Consider the following 18,665-nt stretch of genomic DNA (forward strand, 5'->3'; position numbering starts at 1 on the left):
CAAACATCATTTGCCCAAAGGTGAACACTGTCATCCCTTTGGATTCTCCACTAACTCCCACTGTCTGCACAGTGGAGTGGCAGCCACTGAAGACAAAACACATCTACTGTGCACATGAGTGAAACCTGTGGTGTCTTACAAACATAACATTTCGATGTTTTGAATACTAAAGAACACTAGGTGCTTTTAGACACAGAACAATACGATTTCAGATGCATTTACCACTTTTATTTCACTATGCAGAAACATACATTCACCATGTGTTGTGATGCAGCTGACAGTGTAATGGACGCTATCCCTTCCGTGGGTATTAGAGCTGGACACTAGCGAGTTTTCAGTGGACGTTCTGTACAGGTTAAGGCTTGACTCAGAACTAGATAGTAAATGCTGACCAGATTCTCAAACAGATTTTTTTTTTTTTCTCTGAGAACAAAAGGGAAATCAATAGAAAACCATCACGGTTATTTCAGATTAATAATTTTCTAAAGCTGCAAACTAAGTAAAATACAGATTTTTTTTTTTTCTCCAAAATAACTACATATAATTTACAAGGTTAGGATCTGTGAAGGGTGACTGGAAGATGACTCTGAACAATGCTGACAAAAATCATTGAAGTTAATATACTAAAATCATTACTACCTCATAAGGTATTCAGTCAGGTATACAAAGCACACTTTGTAAGCATTTATATGTTTTGATAAGAGTAAAGATTCATCATTGTTTATCGGGCAGTAATAAAACCAGATGAAACAAATATAAGATTCAAGTTGTTTACTGAATAAACTGTGTTATTGGCACATCTAATGTGTGGTAAAACATTATACACAGTACCTATACAGCTTCTAGCATTTTCGGGGTAATCTTCATTTACAATATTTGTAAACAAAAGGCTTGCCACCTAACAAATTTTAATTTGTTTAGACTTTCAGAAACTGTGAAAGGCATGAACTGTTTATGTGTTACATGAGATCACTGTTTATATTGTTTATGAACGTGCAGGTAAAGCTGAAAACTTAGACATTTTAAGAAAATTAAAAATGCTGCTTTTCTGTAATTTTATTGTTGCTTCATGCAATATTGTTTAACTGCTGCTGATTCAGATTGCTTTCTATGGGAAGGTATCTCTGCCAGTTTCTTTATTAACGGTCAAGATCAATTCTTCTGTACTGAAATTTTCCATAGACAGATACAAGTCAGTCAGGTTGGAACTGAGACTCCGTATAGGTTCTCGTATTCCTACTGGTATGCATGTCTGGATTCATATGCATTCTAGGTTATTCCTGCAGAAAAGAGAACTGAGTTAATTATTCAAAGCAACTACACTCTTGCAAAAGAGATTTTGTCAATTTGTTCATACAAGAAAAGCTGTTTGACAACGGCATATCCCACTATAAGCAACTTGGACCAAATCCAAAGTCCACTGACGCCAATGGAAAGAATTAGGGACATCAATAGACTTTTAAGCAAGCCACATTGAGCTGTCTCTGAAACAATTAGCAGAATACCACAAGAATCACAGCTACTCACTCCTTAGTGACTGGTTCCATCTTCCAAATAAATAACTGACACTGAAATTCAGTTTTCTTTAGGGTCTGTATATCCAAAAGCAGGAGAGCCAAAGAGCTTCAAAAGGTGCTGTGCATTATACTCTGTTACTTACACCAAGTGCTAGGGAATACATATTGTTTTAAGAATAAAATGCTGCTATCGATTCAACAAATCTGACAAGCAGCTTTTTCTTCCCCTTCTGCATACAGCATTCAAAGCAATTTGTGCAATGGTGCTGGCATTAAGAGCTTTTGCATAGCAGGTTAGTATGCATGACATGTTTCTGCACACAGAATAAATATAGGAATATTGAGACGTCTGTTTAGCCAGCCACTATTGGAGAGCATGCCTTTGCTGAGGAAAAGCTAGACGCAAGGAAAGCTGCATTATCATCTCATCCTGATAAACAATGCTGCTTTAAAACATTAAATGCTCTTTCAAGTACAAGAAAGCCAAGACACCCAAATACTGACAAACTAATTCACTGCGTTTAAAAACAACTTGGACCATATCTTTGCAAGTCGGGAATTGAAGCATAACTTTCAACATATCTGCACAAGACATTTAAAAAGCAGCTGTAGGTTTTTTCCCTTGGCATTTTTAAACAAAAATGCACACCTTTAAGAACAAATTGTTTTTGTTCTTAAATGACACAAAAGCGGACAACAGATTTTTTTATGACTTCAGAAGTAGAAAATTAGACTATAACAAAGCATGGACAATGAGGACTTTTCAGAGAGCCAACAAAAGCAAATGAGTAGTTTCTCTTTCTCCAGCTGGCACTGTTTAATGAAGCCAGATGTCTAGAGCTGAATATGGTTTACTTTCAAATATCAGAACTGATAACCAGCAACTTGAAAATGCCAGTGAGAGAAAGTGAAGAGTTAAAGGTGAAATATGGTAGGAAAACAACATCTGCAACATGCCAGCCCAGTAAATGCCTAGGAAAATCATCTGGTCCTCTTACCTGTGGTCAATCCTCCCCATCTTCTGGTGTGATTTCTGTCTCTTTATGTACCACTACTTTGGTCACTGACATGTCAGGGTGCTGCTCTTTGGCTTCTTTAATTGCCTGAGCCAGCGCCTATCCCAAGGAAACCACAGAAGGGCAAAAACAAAAAGGAGGTGGAACATGCATGATCAATAGCAAGGTGGAGAGATTCATGACATATTACACAATTTACAAATGAGGAAAATGATTAAAATATGAAATATACCATCACTAATTTAACTACTATTCCAGTTTAATATAAGGCATGCCAGTATGGATATCTGTCAAAGCAATATTTAGAAATGTTCTCTTTTTCAGTCGTCAGGGTGGCCTTTTTAGCAGTTTGTAGATTTTACCTGATCATGATCAATATCTGCATCTCCAGTGATGACTATTCGTTTTTCAATTCTTGTCTCTGAGATGCCTCCTTTCACAGTCTAGATGGGAGGGACAAAAATGCATGTCAGTAACTCACTTTAGATACTGCCATTCTCATGACTGGACCAAAACAGCTCAAAGACGTGACAACCTGGACTGCAAATGAGCAGCTCTGAGTTGGCCTGAATGCTCTGAATGGACTACTGACCTTCAGATGTCCTTCCAACACAGGTAATTTTATAATTTGAGTTAATCTGCGCATGCATCAAGAGAGATGTTTGTGTGTCAAAAATGCCAAACTTCTCCCATGAAAAACAGAATGGAAATACAGACAGCCCCATATTCAGACCTATTTAAGTCCAACTGCTTGCTTCAGAATGGCATACGGGGTGGCATGGCCTTTGTATGGCTCATCTACTAATGGGGGAACTTCAATGCAGAAAGATGAAATCCTGTTCTCAGTGAATACTGGTAGGAGTGCTGTCACAGCACTTAGTTTCTATTTAGGGAGGAACTGTTATTTAAATGCTACCGTAGAACCTGGAAGACACAGCAGGGTTTGTCTGTGCAGACGAGCTTTCGGCCTGGCTGTGGGCAAGCTCCTCAGGGTACCACCCAGAAACACAGCCAAGGTGTTGGAGCTGACTGAATGTCCTGTTATGGCTACAGGATATAGATTCACTATGTGCAGTGCTAAAATCTCAGGGCTGAAAGGCACAGTCATGTCAATGGAGCCTCATGTTCACACAAGTTATTCCTTCAAGGCTACCATATGATGCCAATGTGGTTTTACTCCTTCCAGTTCCAGGTAGCATTTGCAGCTAAATCAAGTGTTTCTGTACAACAAGGTTTTGTGTTTGCATAGACATACCTTAAGGGTTTAGGATTCATGTCAAGTCATTGGATGATGTATTAATCAACTCAGCATAGCCAAAGACAGGTGAATAAAGACAAGTATTTATGGTAAATTTACAACATATCGTCAAGAGAATAACAGAACATGTTCCCTCTCTGAAATAAATCATAGAACCAAAGCTAAGATAGCATACACCCTGGTGAAAAAGGAGCTCTCTGTTTTCTGAGGACTCACTTTGGTGATATGTGTAGTAGTTGTAGTGCTGGTGGTTTCAGATGTGATTGTTTGTGCACTCATCAATACACCTGGTTCAGAGTCAGCACCACAATCCACCTAGAAACCAGAAGAGAAAAGCAGTTACCAAAAAAATTATCCTGAGCACAGAACTGGACTGTTAAACTTCCCTATTTCTACCGTTTTCTTCATAAAGTGAGTATCTTATGGTATGAAAAAACTGCTATGAGGGCAACAATGTGTGAGTATTTCTCTGTGTATCTGGAGGCTGTCCCTCCCCTCTGGAAGCAGAGATGAGAAGATGACACTTAAATCTGCAGTTTCATCAATGTTCTGGAAAGGCCCTACAACAGGATGTGAGAGTGACCCTCAGGTAAGTTATTCTTATGTACATCCTCCTCACGCTAATATTTAATACTTGAACAACTTAGAAAATTTCACACTAAAACATACACTTAAAGATGGGTAAAGAAATAGGTTCCTTAAAGGCACATTAAATTAGACCATGTCTTTTGCAGAATTTCTTACCTGAGAAGACTCATATGTAATGGTTTTTGTTTCTGTATGGACTACTGGCACTTCCTTTGTTGAAATTTCAAGGGTTTCCCCACCAGCGGGAACACTGCTGAAACTTATAGTCTCAGTCTTCACAACTGGTGACTGCATGAACAAAAAAAAGAAGGAATTGGAACATTTAGCAGAGGTTATGGAATTCTCAGAACAATTTTTTTTTGTTTGGGGAAAAGAAAAAATAGCTAAAAATGTTCTGCATTTTAAAAAAAAGATAAAATTCTCTTAATTACAGTGGTACAGTCACATGTATAATGCTGGCAACATTTAGCACTTCCCTGGATTTTACAAAAACAAAGTCCAAAATGCTCTAAATGCTACAAGAGGCAATGGTCCCAACTTGAAAAACACGAGGGTCCCTGAGAACATCAGGAAACACTTTTTCACTGTAAGAGTGACTGAACACTGGCACTGGTTGCCCAAGTGTTCATTCCCACCACTGTGGAATGTTCTTCCTTGAATATACTCAGAAGAAGCTCTCTGGACACGTTCTTGAGCAGCAACTCACTCTGGATGTCCCTGTCTGATCAGAGAGCTGGAGCAGATGACCTCCAGAGGGCCCTTCAGCCTCAACTGTTCTGAGAACCTGTGATTCTACATTTTCTTAGAATGACAAGAGAATTAATTCTGTCCAGGCTTAGTCTTTAATCTCTGGGGAAAAAACCCTGCACAAAACAGCTCTTGAAATTCTACTAATGGGGCTAAAACAAAGAACCTGCTCTGTTTAAGACACAGTACACTTATTTATAATTGCATCAAACATGGAAAAAACAATCCTGTCTTTGGGGATATGTGAACTTTGCCAACCTCAATGGACTTTCCCAAACAGAATGCCAGCTGATCTTGTTATCTGTTGCATAAAATGCCATGAAATTTGGTACTTCTCTGTAGCATGAAAAGCAGTTACAAGTAAAACATGCATGGCATTGTGCTAATGATGGAAACCAGCAGCAAGCCTTGCAGGTGACATGCAAGGAGGAAATAAGAGGAGAAAAAACTTGCTTTCTGTAAAAGTGCAATCATATAAGCTGTGCACACTTTACTTTCAATGACAGGAATTAACTTAGCCTACTATTAGCCTACATTCACAATTCAGCACAGACACGACCAATTTAACAACAAGTTACCTCAAAATGAGGTTTTCTTTCCAAAGACTCTGAAAGTTGGACTGTTGTTCTGTGCTCCTCCGCCTGCTCACACGAAGCAGCGGCAGCGACTCCTTCCTGTTTGGTTTGGGCTTTCCCAGCCTCCTCCCTTTTTTCCTCCTTGGCCCCCTCAGTCCCAGCAGAGCCCTCCTTCCCTTTCACGCCGGCAGCCACCGCCGACGCTGCCTCAGCCTGGGCATCCAGCGTAAGTCCGGCCACTTTAGCAGGATCCCCGCCTGCATGCACCTCCATCCCATGTCTCTCCTTGACAACTACAGTCTCCTGTACAATCTTCTGCACTGTATCCTGATCCGGCTGAACTGCTTGCTTCATGTCACTGGAAGTTATCTCCTGAGACGTCGTTGTGTCTATTCTCTGCAGGGAAGGAGGAAAAAAACCCTCAGCATCAGAGGCAGACAACACTATCTGCAGTAGCGCTCAAGATTAATGTACTGTGAACATACATTTAAAAAAAATGGGCATTATATTTTGCCAAATTATTTCTCCCACATTGCATGGATTTTTGTTCTTGGGATGTTATCAGTATAGCAGAAATGGAAAACAAGGCAAGAAGCAAAATTTTTAAAAGTGAAGAGAAATTTTGATGTCGATGTTCTTCTCATTGGTATTGTTGTGTGAGTTTTTACAAAGGCAAAATACAGCACCCCACAAAATGACCAAAATAAAATGAAATTAAAGAAAAGTTGGTTGCAGCCTTTTTTTTTTTTTTTTTGATGAAGCTTCTGTTGTGGTCCATTGAATCAAAAGAAAACACACATGAATACATGCATTAGTTGTACAGTTCCATATTGTGCAAAAAACCACAAAATAAGAGAAAAGCAAAAGTAATTGGTGCATGGTTATGACATCGATGGAGGGAATCAAGCAGCCACCTGAGCCCAGGTATGGGAAGTAGAAGTAACCCCTCCTATGAACTCAGTTGGTTTTCTGGCGGACTCTATTAAAGTGAAGATATCTGAACCATCCAAGGTTTTTTCACTGGTGGACTGTTTAGTCTAAATAGACAAAGAAATGTAGAGTCATACACAGAAAAAAGGCAGACCCATATGCACAGACATATTAATTGCCAAAACCAGAGGCAGAGAAGGAGGAAAAGGAGAGAAGGTTGCAGGAGCACGGAGAAGTTGGAAACAGGAAAAGAATGGGAAAATAAATCAGAGCGAATTCATAATGGCTGTAGTAAGCAATAGTTAAAAAGCGTTGTTGTTAGCATTGGCGTTTTGCTGGTTCAAGCAAACCTTTTTTTTTTTTTCCTTTTATTAACAAGCCACAGCAGCAATACTGAATTTCAGTACATAAACCAGAAAGGTTGAAAGCCTTATATAATGTCTGCTTCAGACCGTGAGACGGATTCAAAGTATGAGAGAAAAAAAATAAGCCGGGTTGGCTGCTGTCAACATAAAGCCAGGCAGCAAGAGAACCAAAAGCTAGGGTGGTGTGAAGGGATTGCCTAAAAGAAGTCATGCTTTTATCTTTAAATCGTGGCATGAAGTCAAAGCCACTTGTTACCACTACTCTTGATGCAGACGACTCAGTAACATAGTGAGCAGTAGCAATGGTAAATGGCTGTTCTCGGGAATATCTCCACTCAGACAGGCTCTTATCTGTCCGGGCAAACGCCCCTGCTTTTACAGCTTCTCCACCAAGATGCTTTTCTGCTTTGCCAAGCTGTAAGCTTTCCAGTGTACCAAGTAACTTCAAATCCTGGTCCATCCTTAGTGTCTTTTTCAAACTCTCCTCTTCAGGACTTTGCAACTGAGATTCTGCTTCCTTTATGGGTGCCAGAGAGTCAGACAGCTTTCTTCTTGTGCTCTGCACATCAGATCCCCGCCTGGCTTTCTCATCAGTGACAGGCTTGAGGACTTCATACTTGGCCACTATTGGAATGGTTTTCACAGACTCTTGAACTTCCCTTTCCAGTTTTTGCAAAGTTTCTCCTGAAGGCTGTACCGCTTTCTCGCCCTCTTTAGCTTTACTTGTCATGGTTACAATTTTCCCAGATACGGTATCATAGGACTTTCCTAGGGTGAACATTTTCTGCTTATTCTCCTCATTGGATTGTATTTCACTTTCCAAGTCCTCAAAGCTCTGCATTAGAACGGTACTGGATTTTAATATCTCAGGTGGAAAGGCAGTTTTACTGCTCACAGTCACTACTTTGTATGCCAGATTTTTTTCCGATTCACCATCAACTACCTCAGAGGGTATTTTCTCTATAATAACCCAATCCTCAGTGCCCTATATTTGAGATATAAAAGCTAAATTAGAATATCTACAGGTTTATCTGTACTTCAGGAGCACTAAATTATGAAGATTTTTAAGAAATCATGTTGTTTCTTCTGAAAGCACATAGTAACTTCTAGCATTGTACCTCTCAGAGCAGTTATCAAGCAAATAAACAGAATCACCTTAGGGAAAATATGATTTCTTTGCATATTCTCTCTCTTCAGAGGTCCATATAACATGGACCCAAAAATATTACTTTTGCCACACTATTTCTTTGTATTTGTTTGAAGCAAAATAGCATGTCAGCACGTAATTATAGTGGTGATTGGAATCAGCTTGGGGTTAAAAATCACATATTGCAGTGGTTAACAAAGCTACAGTCAAAAACAAATTACAAAAATAGGGCAAATAAGCCCATTCAAATGTACCCTAGTTGTTACAAACATGCTGTTAATGACGTTTTAGAATAGTACTCTTCTGTACGTAGCCTGCACTGAATTTCCTTGTTTTCATTAGAACATCAAGCCCTTCAGGATTGTTTAAATGGAGAAGCACAACATAGCAAACTGTATAAACTAAGCATACTACTAAAAATTCTGAATGAAACTTAATTGCAGCATCTTTTTTCCTCCTCATGCAAATGTGCTATGTGATTTGCTTTGACTATGCAATCAGCATCCAGTTATTTGACTTTAAGACTGTAACTTCTGTAATTAACTAAGCAAATGATGTAGTTTAAAATCAAATGAGTTAAAAATAACCTCTAGGGATGATGGGATACTTTTCTGGATAATGATTTGATGAGAAGTAACCAAAGTGCCAGCAGATTCTCCTTCCTGCAGCTTCTTCTCTATCACACTTGGCTAATAGAAAAACCAATAAAAATATAAAGTTCACCATCACTCAACATACTCTAAATTCAGTTGACAATATAAAGGAAATGCATTCTCGTGACAGAAGTGCCTCATTCCCCAAAACGTTCTCAGTGAGGTTTATGCTGGAAATGCATGCAAACTGCAAACAACATCCAAACTGCACCGTGCAAGGAGACTTCTAACTGGCAGAGAAATCAGTCTGCTTTAGGAAGCCGTAAGCTCTGGAGAAGACCCATTCCTCAGAATTTGGTCTCCAGATTATACCTCTGCCTGGAACTTATTAAATAATAACAATAAAATAATATGAAAAGGGAGGGCTTGGAAAGGAAAAAAGATAATAAAATAATAAATCATTGCCATCCTTTCTGACTGCATTTCAATGAAGTATTGTTTGTTTTTACCTGCATTTCAAGGAATGTAGTACCTCCCTTCTGCAAAATTATGAGTTTTTCTGATTTTTCTGTTTCTTCTTTGGTCTAATGTCAGGGGAATAAATGATTTTAGTAAATGGAGGGTATAGATACTATACTTCACAGTAGCTCATATTTCTCTACAAATTATTAATCTCATGGAAAATTAGGAAACAGAACTAAAGAGAATCATTTTGCAGCACAGAGGTTTCCAATGAGAAGTGAAATCAGCGTCTCTCTATGGAGAGGAGACATGAGTATACAAATGGTATGCACAAGTGTAGCACAAAACCCACTAAACTGAGTAAGACCCAGGTGTGGATGCAGTGTGCTTGTTTCACTTCATATGATTTATTTAGCTGGGGCTGATGCCAGCTCACACAGCTTCCACCAATAGCCCAGAACAGGCCCCTGCACCTTCACTCTGGGCAAGGCTCCCTCCTGAGTTTGCAGCCCTCTCTGCTGAAGCAGGCAGAAGGTGTGCCCAGCCATGATTTCAGCTCTCCCTTTCTCCCTGCTGGTATTAGAAGTCTTAGAAGCACTTTTCCTACAGAGGGAGCTAACTGCTGTTCTATTATCCTGTAGTGTGACACCGAAACCTCCTCACTTTTATCCCATCAGCGCTTTCCCAGTGCTATGGGAATAATAAGAGTAGCTCTATCGTGGACAACTGGGAAAATGTTAAATGTAGGCAAGACTCAATTTCCCAAGGCTTTTGAGCCCACCTTCTGGGCTGGCCTCATTTGGCCATAAGCCCCTGCAGAGCAAAATGGGTTTCTTGCCAAACCCTTTCTAGTGACTTCAGTAACTACTATAATCAATAGATATGCCAATGTAAGTCCTATAACTGGCGTGATAAAAGGGTACATATACTCGAGAGGAAAGACAGAAATTTAAAGGGAAATATGAAACTAGAAAGGGATAAATGGTTCAACTCCCTGACTGCAAGGAGATGCACAACTCCTTTATTTCTAAATTGTTGATTTCATCCAATTCAGGTCAGATTAAACATTGTCAAGGACTTTGTCAATATGATGGCTTTTATGTTCTACAGCTGTCTGGCTGTAGATGTATCATGGAAGATATTTAAAACTATATTTTTCATTACTAAGGAAAACCAAATTATTTCCCTATCTGTTCTAAGAAACCAAGCAGTGACCAGTGGCTTAAAGTCACACTGACCAAACACTCAGGTGCCATGTGCTTGAAGATCGTATTTTGAAAAGACATCTTTTCTCTTCTGTTCTTGTTTTATTATAAGAAGGGGCTACAGCTAACAGCACTGAACATATTTTTAAAGTGGATAAGGTGTAACTTTTTTGACTAGCAGAAGGCACTACACTATCTTGACTTCCTCTGCATTTCTTAGTAGGCATCAAGATGCTGATTTTGACCTATGGATGATGGCTGCAGCTTTTTCCTGAAAAAATTCCCTCTCATCAGGACATGTGGACTGAAACCATCTCACTTACTGGGACCAAAGGAATGGCCAGGTGCTATCTACTGCAAAAGTCATTTCAGAGTTAGGCTCTGATAGCTCAAGTCTGCTCTTAATTTTCCTCAGAAATACCTTCATTTGGATGAGGTTCTGTGAAACAGATGTATTACATAAATGCATGTGTAATTCTTGCCCTTTTCCTTTCCAAATGAATGGTTAAATTCAGATGTGTTTCCTCAGGGTGAAGCCTACATAGCTGTGCAATACTCCAATACTGCTTGTTTGTTTTAATTAAAACTGTTTATTACATTTCTAAAATAATAAAGATATTAAACAAACAGGGTGGTGCTAAGTTTGCTTCCCCTGTAATCCTCTGATTCAGGCTCAGCTAGCCACCCTTTCCAACAGTTCCTTACATCTTAATTATGATAAATGCATTCTGTTCATTTTACTTACAATTTTAATTCTTAGAAGGATAAAACTTCATTTTTAACTACAATCAAAACAACCTGTTAGTAGGGTCTGTTATGATTCCTGAACATGGCAGTACGAGCAACACTAAAACTCCTCTGTGCTCCCCTCAAAAGGGAAGATTTGAGCACAGAGCCTGCTTTTTTACGTATTTTAATCCAACTTGAATGCCACAGTAATGCACATCTGGTGCCAGCAGCAGCCACTGGCTATAATGTGGGAGAGGAAGAGGTGAGACCCCTTTCCTTGGCAATATCCCTTTCCCTGTGAGGAGAAGCTGACACTTGCTACCTGCATGCCTCCAGGGATGCCCTTCCCCAGAGTTATGGGTCTGCAACACCAACCTCTGAGGTGAGAAAGCAGAACACTCTTTCAATTTACACTTTCCAGACAATTTTTACTGAGTTCCCTACAACATTATATCAGTGCTGTGGGCACAGGGAAAATCTCATGACCTTTTATTGGTTTCTAATGCTAAAACCAAGAGGAACCCATAAAGATAATTCCTGTGAGACAGAAACCAGATATCCATTAATAATAGAATAAAAAAATAACTCTCAGGCAGACCACACAAGCTTATTTCTTTTTGCTCCACTGGACTTAAGCCAAAACACTGCACTATGTATTTTATTGCAACACAAATGTTGCCTTGCTACCCCTACATGTCCTTATCCACCTACAGATCAAGTAAACACCAGCTTTTAAACTGGCAAGTTTCTCACAAGCTCTTCAAGAGTGCACAGTGAGCAAGATTTTTTTCACACACACACACTGCAGGAAAATGGAGATACTTAGCAATCTGCATTGGGTCTTCAATGACACTATCCAGCAGACTGCAGCAACCATCAGGTTCCTTATGGAACTGGCCAAGAAGGTCTAATTATTGTCATTATTACTTCCCCGTTTTCAGAGGCTGAGAGTTCTGCCCTTTGTTCTGTATTTTCCTTTCAAGCTTGGCACCACAGCCCCCACCTGTCTCACTACACCACTTTCCCCAGCCAGTCACCATTGTTTAAATTTCCTCTCCATCACTTTCATGGTTTCTTTACGCATGGCTGGACTTCCTCAAGCTCACCGAACCTGCAACAACGCCTGTATTTTGCACCCTCAGAGAGACCCAGTTCTGCCACATGGCTACCAGTGAATTTAATTCTCTATATACACATATACTTATATATGTATATATTTAAGGTATCTACTCTTCCTTTCATGCTTGCTGCCTGTGTCCTGAGAAAAGGGAGTGCCTGCAGGCAGGGATTGGCCTCTAACTACGGCCTCTAATCTAGTGAGAGCTGCTATAAGTAAAAATGCATAGAAAAATACATAATGAAGCCTTTCAGCTCACGCTGACCTCTTCAGGCACTAGTGGTTCAATCATAGGAGCATCCTCCTGCCTTGCTGCAAGCCGAACGGGAGATGTGGAAAGCCTCTTCTCCCACTCATTAGACACAGTCGTTTCTGTGGAGGTTTCCAAGAAGGTGCGTTTCAACTCGCTTATATTGGTCTGATGTTTCATCAGATCTTCCTGGGTTTTGTCTAGATCCTAGACAGTTTTAAAAGAATAGAGCAGTTTGTGATACATCCTAAGCCAACCACACTTTAGAGCCAAACACACAACTTGGTTAGTATAGAGGGAAGTAACAGCTCAGGGAGCCGGGGAGCACAGCACCAACACAACACTCTGTGAAAATGTGGCATTTTGAAAGAGAACAGCATAGCATATCTCGTACAAGTGAGCCTAAATACACTCTTAAAGAGCCTATCCATATCACTATAATTTGCACCTGATAAAGAGGCTCCAAACAAACATACATATGCGCGTGGAGGCACACACATAGAGGCACACGCATATATCGATATTGATAGTACAAGTTAGAGGAGTCATCATAATCTGAGAGAAAAATAATCTATTAGCAGGTGGGAGTACACAGTTCATGCATCATAGTGCAGATCCACAGTTTACCACTAAAACTAACACACATGTACGTACATGCACTGGTATATACCAATACCAACCTCTAACATAAGATTACTATGTTTGACATACACATTTTCACCCTGTATTCGCTTAATCAGACTATTCTGAAAGAAGTGAAAAAGAAAGGGAAAAGTAAGGGACACAGTATTGAAAGGATACAAAATGCTGTTTCTACACATTTCTTCACAGAGAACCGACAGTAACATGCTGAAAGAGGCAAACACCTCCAACATTGATACCTGAGCAACATCTAGACCTTTTGTTTCTGTACCTGTGCCTTTAGATCTCCGTCCTCCTCTTGATCCGACTGCCAGCATGAGAAAGATTGGAAAACAACACCTTACCCACTTGTATGAATGAAGGCTTTATGAACATTGGTGAGAGGTACACACTAGGTTAAAATCCCATTTTCTTCTCATTAAGGGTTTAAGGAGAAGGAGTAGACACACTCACTGGCTTTGCATGGTTTTCCTAACTCAGAGCAAATGTCCACTTCACAAATTTGTGTTTTGTTATCAAAGGGGTGTTAAACATCTTCTTTTTATAAATATTGCTACACTCCAGATTCATAAATCTCTATTTATGGAGCAGCAGTTGCACCTTCTCACCAAGGTCACGGCTAGTCTAGGACGGAACAGCAACAGCAAATGCTTTGGAATTCTGTAATCCCAGAATTTACACATAGGACATAATCTGGGCCACAAGCAAAGCTTTGCATAAACTCACCACGGGCAAACAACTTGCAACACTTTCTACAGAAAGAAGCACATTTTATCTGCTTAAAATGCTATTTCCCTAACCATAGTCCCTTTCTGTATTTCTGTAATTTTATTTAATATTTAGCCTGTATATATTCTTTCAGGACCTATCACCTGGAATGGCACACACATCCCGTCCACTTCAGTACACATTTTCAAAAGCAACACCATAAGGACTGTACCAGCAGCCCTATTTCCAAATGTGCAATTTTCAGGTGGCACATATACCACACATTTTGAAAATCAGGTATCCATATCCAACTGATATGTGCTATATCTTCTCTAAATAAAGATGGCAACTAGGAATAATAACACGCATTTTTTGGTAATAAACCGAACATTTAAAATGTCACAATTTTATGATTATTTTGTACTTTCTGTAGTGCTCAAGGCCTATGAGTGGAAGAAGCGCTTCAAAGCATTTTGTACTTCTGACTCATCTCAACAGACTTTATGTTGTCACACTGTTTGAATTCTTTTAATGCCCATGCTGCTATTTTATTATCAATTTTTCATATATTCCTAATTAGACAAATGACTCATGGGAAAATCTGTTGATTACTTTACAACTCCGTTCAAATTTATTTTATTTACAGCCAAGGCTGAATCGTCCTGACGTGTCATATAGAAAATTTTTCCTTGACGATAATTTTAACAGTCTCAAATATTAATGAGATCCTCCTGAAAACCTAGAGTAGTGTTTGTGGTAAGACTCTGTCTTCTAGCAGATGTCAGATGAAATTCAGCTCATGTTTGCAGCTGCAACCATATTAATTATGAAAGCATTACATGCACTTCAGTGAAGTCACATAAGGTTGAATTTGCCTGCACAGTCTATGTACCATGTTGTGGATATGAGGCTTCTTAGTGTAAGGAAAATATAAACATTTTACATTTCTCATCTAAAGAGAATACCTGGACTAGTAGTGGTCATATCTGAAGATTACATATGAAAGCCCTATGTGAAATTACATTAAAGAAATAACTTAGATATTTAAAATGCGAGAATATTCAGTAAATTTGAAAACAGATTTTCATTGTCTTCTCCCCACTCTCCCACTCAGGCTTCAGAGTCTAAGAGCAAACAAGCAAACAAAAACCCCCACGGTATGATGTGGCCAGCAGAACCCTCCGGGTGGGCAGCACTGGCGCGGGTGACACCGCCACTGCCCCACCAACCGCGCAACGCAGAGGCCTGGCAGCTTCCAAACCAAACTCAGGAATGAGAGGAGCCCACAGGGAACACCAGAAACTCAACGGTCCTGGCAAAGCTGTCCCGCTTGCAGGCACGCACATGCACACGCGCGCAGGGAGGGACCCTGAGCTGCCATAGTAGCAGACATGCGGTCAGGCCCCCAGGGTCGGGAGGAGGCGAGGCCAAACGCTCTCCCCTGCCATAGCTGGGCGCTGGCGACTGTACAAACCTCGGTGGCAGTGGTCTCACCATCAGCCGCAGTGTCCGTCTGCTCACTGTCAGTCTATTGGGTTAGACAAGTACCCGGGTCCCGAGAGGAAGGCAGGAATAAAGAATAAACCCAGCTCATCAGTACACGCGGCTCACGCGGGGAACTGTTAAACTCAACATCCCTGTGAACTGCATTAGCATTGCTCTTCAAACAACGCACATGTCAAAGAAGCAAAATAAAAATGCTATATTAGTAAACAGAACAGACTCAGAGGAAGACTCGAGGCGTACTGTACACAGTATATGGCTTTACTGGAACAAATTTATAAGCCAAACAAAGCATTCCTGGAAAAGTGTTATTTGAATAGCAGATTTTTTTTTTTTCCTTAAGAAAACCAGATAGTTTAAGAAAAAAAGGGGAAAAAAGTGACTAATATTTTCTAATTGAACTTTTCCTTCCATAATGAATTTTACAGAAAATTATTGAACTAATTTTTTGTTCTAGCCAATATAAGTAGTGGTTAAATTTTTATCTGGAGGGGAAAAAGATAATTTAAAACAACAACAACAACAAAAAAGCTACTTTAACAGTCATCTGACTTTCAGCCCCTCATTTGTACAGAGGTTATTCTTGTCTCCACATTTATACACCATGAGGCTGTCTGCATTACCAAGGAGTTCAAATAACCGTACCCCCAGCCCATCTACTGTCTGTCTGTGGAGTAATGGTAAGGCTCAGATCTCACTCGGTTCCAATAAAGAGCAGCTGATAATTGTTAATGATAGTAAAAAGAAAGAAAACTGCCATTAAAAGAAGAAAAAAATACTTCTCATTCCATTTAAGAGTATGGATGAAAGCAGGAGAAAAACAAAAGTAACTCCCCCCACCCCCAAACACTTACTAGGTATGAGTGATAAAAATGAAACAAAGCACAGCATTGCACAGACTGATCTATCCCTGCTTTGCATGAAGAACATTTCAGTGGAGAACACAAGTGTCAAGATTAAGAGAGAAGGGAGTGGAGGTTACTACAGACTGCAGAAGAGAGCTCAAAAAACTACTGTGATGTCAGGTAAGCATATGGAAAACTAGTAAGTAAAGTGCACCCTACTGCCCCAGACTCGCAAGACTGGCACATCCAAGTTGTTTTGATCTCAGTAAAAGCTCTGGTTTCCATTAGTGATTTTCTGTGGTCCTTAGATAGTAACCCCGGCAGGCAATTTAAAGCCAAGACAACACATCTCATCCTCCAATCCCATCAATATGAAATAGAACAAAAGAACAACCTACTGGTGGATGGAGTATCAGTCTCAGCTTTGAATTTCCTCCATTTTTTGGTCATTTTCTGACAACTCCATTGTTTCAAATGACACTGTTTTGATTTTTTTTCATAGCTTTGTTTTTTATTCTTTGAAGAGTTTGTATTGTTTGTGTGACAGACAGAAGAATAAACAAGCATTTTGCACTACTTGCTAAGTGCATGAATGGAAGTGACATGAAATTTTTCAAGTCATGACCACTCTTGAGACAGACCACATTTATTTTTAAATGGAAGTGTAATGTCAAAGCAGTCTATTAGGCTGGTCCAACTGCTTTCACTAAAGTGCTAGAAAATTGTTTCTTTATTAACAAAGGTTCTCATGTCTTTATAACATTACAGACAATTGTAAAGATATGGCAATAGAAAAAAAAGTATGCATTGTCACTCCTGTTTACAAAAATAAAAAGAAACAAAGAGGCATTAATGCATCTAGGCATTTAAAAAGAATTGAAAATTGTGTCAAGGCACTGTAACACATGTCTGGCACATAGAGTTCATTTTAAGAATGTGAAGTCAATAGAAAATTAGCTGCTAAGGTAAAAAACCAGAAGCTAGTGAATTCCAAGGAGTGAGATTTCATCTTTGACTGCATGGACTAACTCCAGATGCATAGCTCAAGGGAGAACAAGCTCAACAATGTAAGGTATTGGTTCAGGATACTGGCTGTAGTCCTCTGCATCCCTGTGTGCAATCTTTTGAGAACTGTGGGGGGCGGGAAACATTCCCATTTCTTTTACCACGAGTGGAATGAAATCCTAAATAAAGCATAAAGCTTGCTTTGTTGCAACATACATATCTGCTAATCAGCCAATCAACAGCCATGGAGTCAAAGTCAGCATTACTGAGTTACTTGAAAAAAAGATCTGGGGCTATCACAGAGCAGGGAATGGTGAGTTAAGGCTGAGTAAGGCAGGTCTCCTCTGTAGTGAAGAGTAAGGAAGGCCAGGCTCAGCTCCAGGATGGCCTGAGGTACAGCTGAGGTGGGGTTGGCAGGCAGGCGAGGGCTGGAGCGGGACAGAGGCAGCTTCTCCTGATGTGCTGTGGCCGCACCTCTCCTACCTTGTGATCATAATTGCTGTGATTTGTTTTGCCAATGTAATGCAGACATGCCCGAGTTTAAAACATATTCACTTTCATGCAATAATTTAAACAAGAAATACCCAGTGGATTAGGCACAAGTCTGTGTTGTCTGCCAGGAAGCACTGCCAGAGTAATCACCCTCATAAAAGAGCGATACTAAAAAGCCTATTTTAGATGTTTTTATGCTCAATACTTCCTAACTTTGCTAACAAAAAGAAGTGCTCATTTCTGAAAGAGGAACAGACTAATGTATTACATAAACACTGCCTCATGATTGCCTCTAGAGCTGGAAATATATTAATGCTGTTACTGCTATTAGATTAATCCAAGTGCAGAGCTAATGCAAATTGAGACCTAAATGCTGTCTCAAAATAAGGACAAGAAATAAGACAGCAGCAGTTTGGATGCCTTTTTCAGAAATAGTACATTATTTTTTAGTTGCAAGGCATCACAGAGCCAAAAGCATTTAAAGACAATGTTTTTACAAGACAAATTGTTGTGACTTTTGTCTTTCCATGAAAAGGAAATTAAATCCTGCACCAAGTCTTACAAAACCAACAGCAGCAGATGACAATGTTCAAGTTGGTTATTGAAGAGAGCTACTGCAATGGACTATCAAAAAGTGGCCAAGGTGGCTTTTTACATGGCCAGCCTGGTCTGTGATCATCTAATCTGGGCTTTTTTCTTTAAATACAAAGCAAACCTGTACTTTTGTATTTGAAGTTGAAAAAGAAAACAGAAAATCAAGGAAAACCTGAACTCATTATTTTATTCTGTCAACAAAGAATAATCAGGCTCCAGCAAAAACTGAGACGCCAGTTTCTTTGTTACTTAAGCAGATTCCTTTCCTATTTCTGGATTTACCATCACATCCACAGTACCCAGAGCCACTTCAGACTCCTGCTGCAGCTGGTTCATCTGCCCGTGATGACCCTGGTGGCTTAAGGCATCAGTTTTGG

The 18,665-nt window shown here is 39.7% G+C and overlaps 1 protein-coding gene across 16 annotated transcripts in view; it reads right to left on the reverse strand.

Moving 5' to 3' along the window:
- Positions 1 to 213: 213 nt before the first annotated feature.
- Positions 214 to 18,665, reverse strand: part of EPB41L3 (erythrocyte membrane protein band 4.1 like 3) — a 94,727-nt gene continuing 76,275 nt past the window's right edge. For 5 of the 16 annotated variants that reach the window (XM_054285231.1, XM_054285225.1, XM_054285230.1 and 2 more), the window contains 12 exons: positions 15,324 to 15,377; positions 13,413 to 13,448; positions 13,180 to 13,245; positions 12,515 to 12,706; positions 9,246 to 9,320; positions 6,616 to 6,738; positions 5,705 to 6,097; positions 4,536 to 4,667; positions 4,008 to 4,106; positions 2,896 to 2,976; positions 2,516 to 2,632; positions 214 to 1,280 (listed from right to left, as the gene is read on the reverse strand). In XM_054285231.1, the coding sequence (XP_054141206.1) occupies positions 2,522 to 2,632; positions 2,896 to 2,976; positions 4,008 to 4,106; positions 4,536 to 4,667; positions 5,705 to 6,097; positions 6,616 to 6,738; positions 9,246 to 9,320; positions 12,515 to 12,706; positions 13,180 to 13,245; positions 13,413 to 13,448; positions 15,324 to 15,377 (1,362 nt within the window). In that variant the 3' untranslated portion in view covers positions 214 to 1,280; positions 2,516 to 2,521. Of the gene's footprint in view, positions 1,281 to 2,515; positions 2,633 to 2,895; positions 2,977 to 4,007; positions 4,107 to 4,535; positions 4,668 to 5,704; positions 6,098 to 6,615; positions 6,739 to 7,882; positions 8,833 to 9,245; positions 9,321 to 12,514; positions 12,707 to 13,179; positions 13,246 to 13,412; positions 13,449 to 15,323; positions 15,378 to 18,665 lie in introns of those variants that run through there. The other 11 variants (XM_054285236.1, XM_054285229.1, XM_054285234.1 and 8 more) reach the window with 6 other exon arrangements.

Source organism: Melozone crissalis, unplaced genomic scaffold (assembly GCF_028551555.1).
Source record: "Melozone crissalis strain CALT ecotype California unplaced genomic scaffold, PUWL_Pcris_2 ptg000042l_1, whole genome shotgun sequence".
Classification (NCBI taxonomy): Eukaryota; Metazoa; Chordata; class Aves; order Passeriformes; family Passerellidae; genus Melozone; species Melozone crissalis.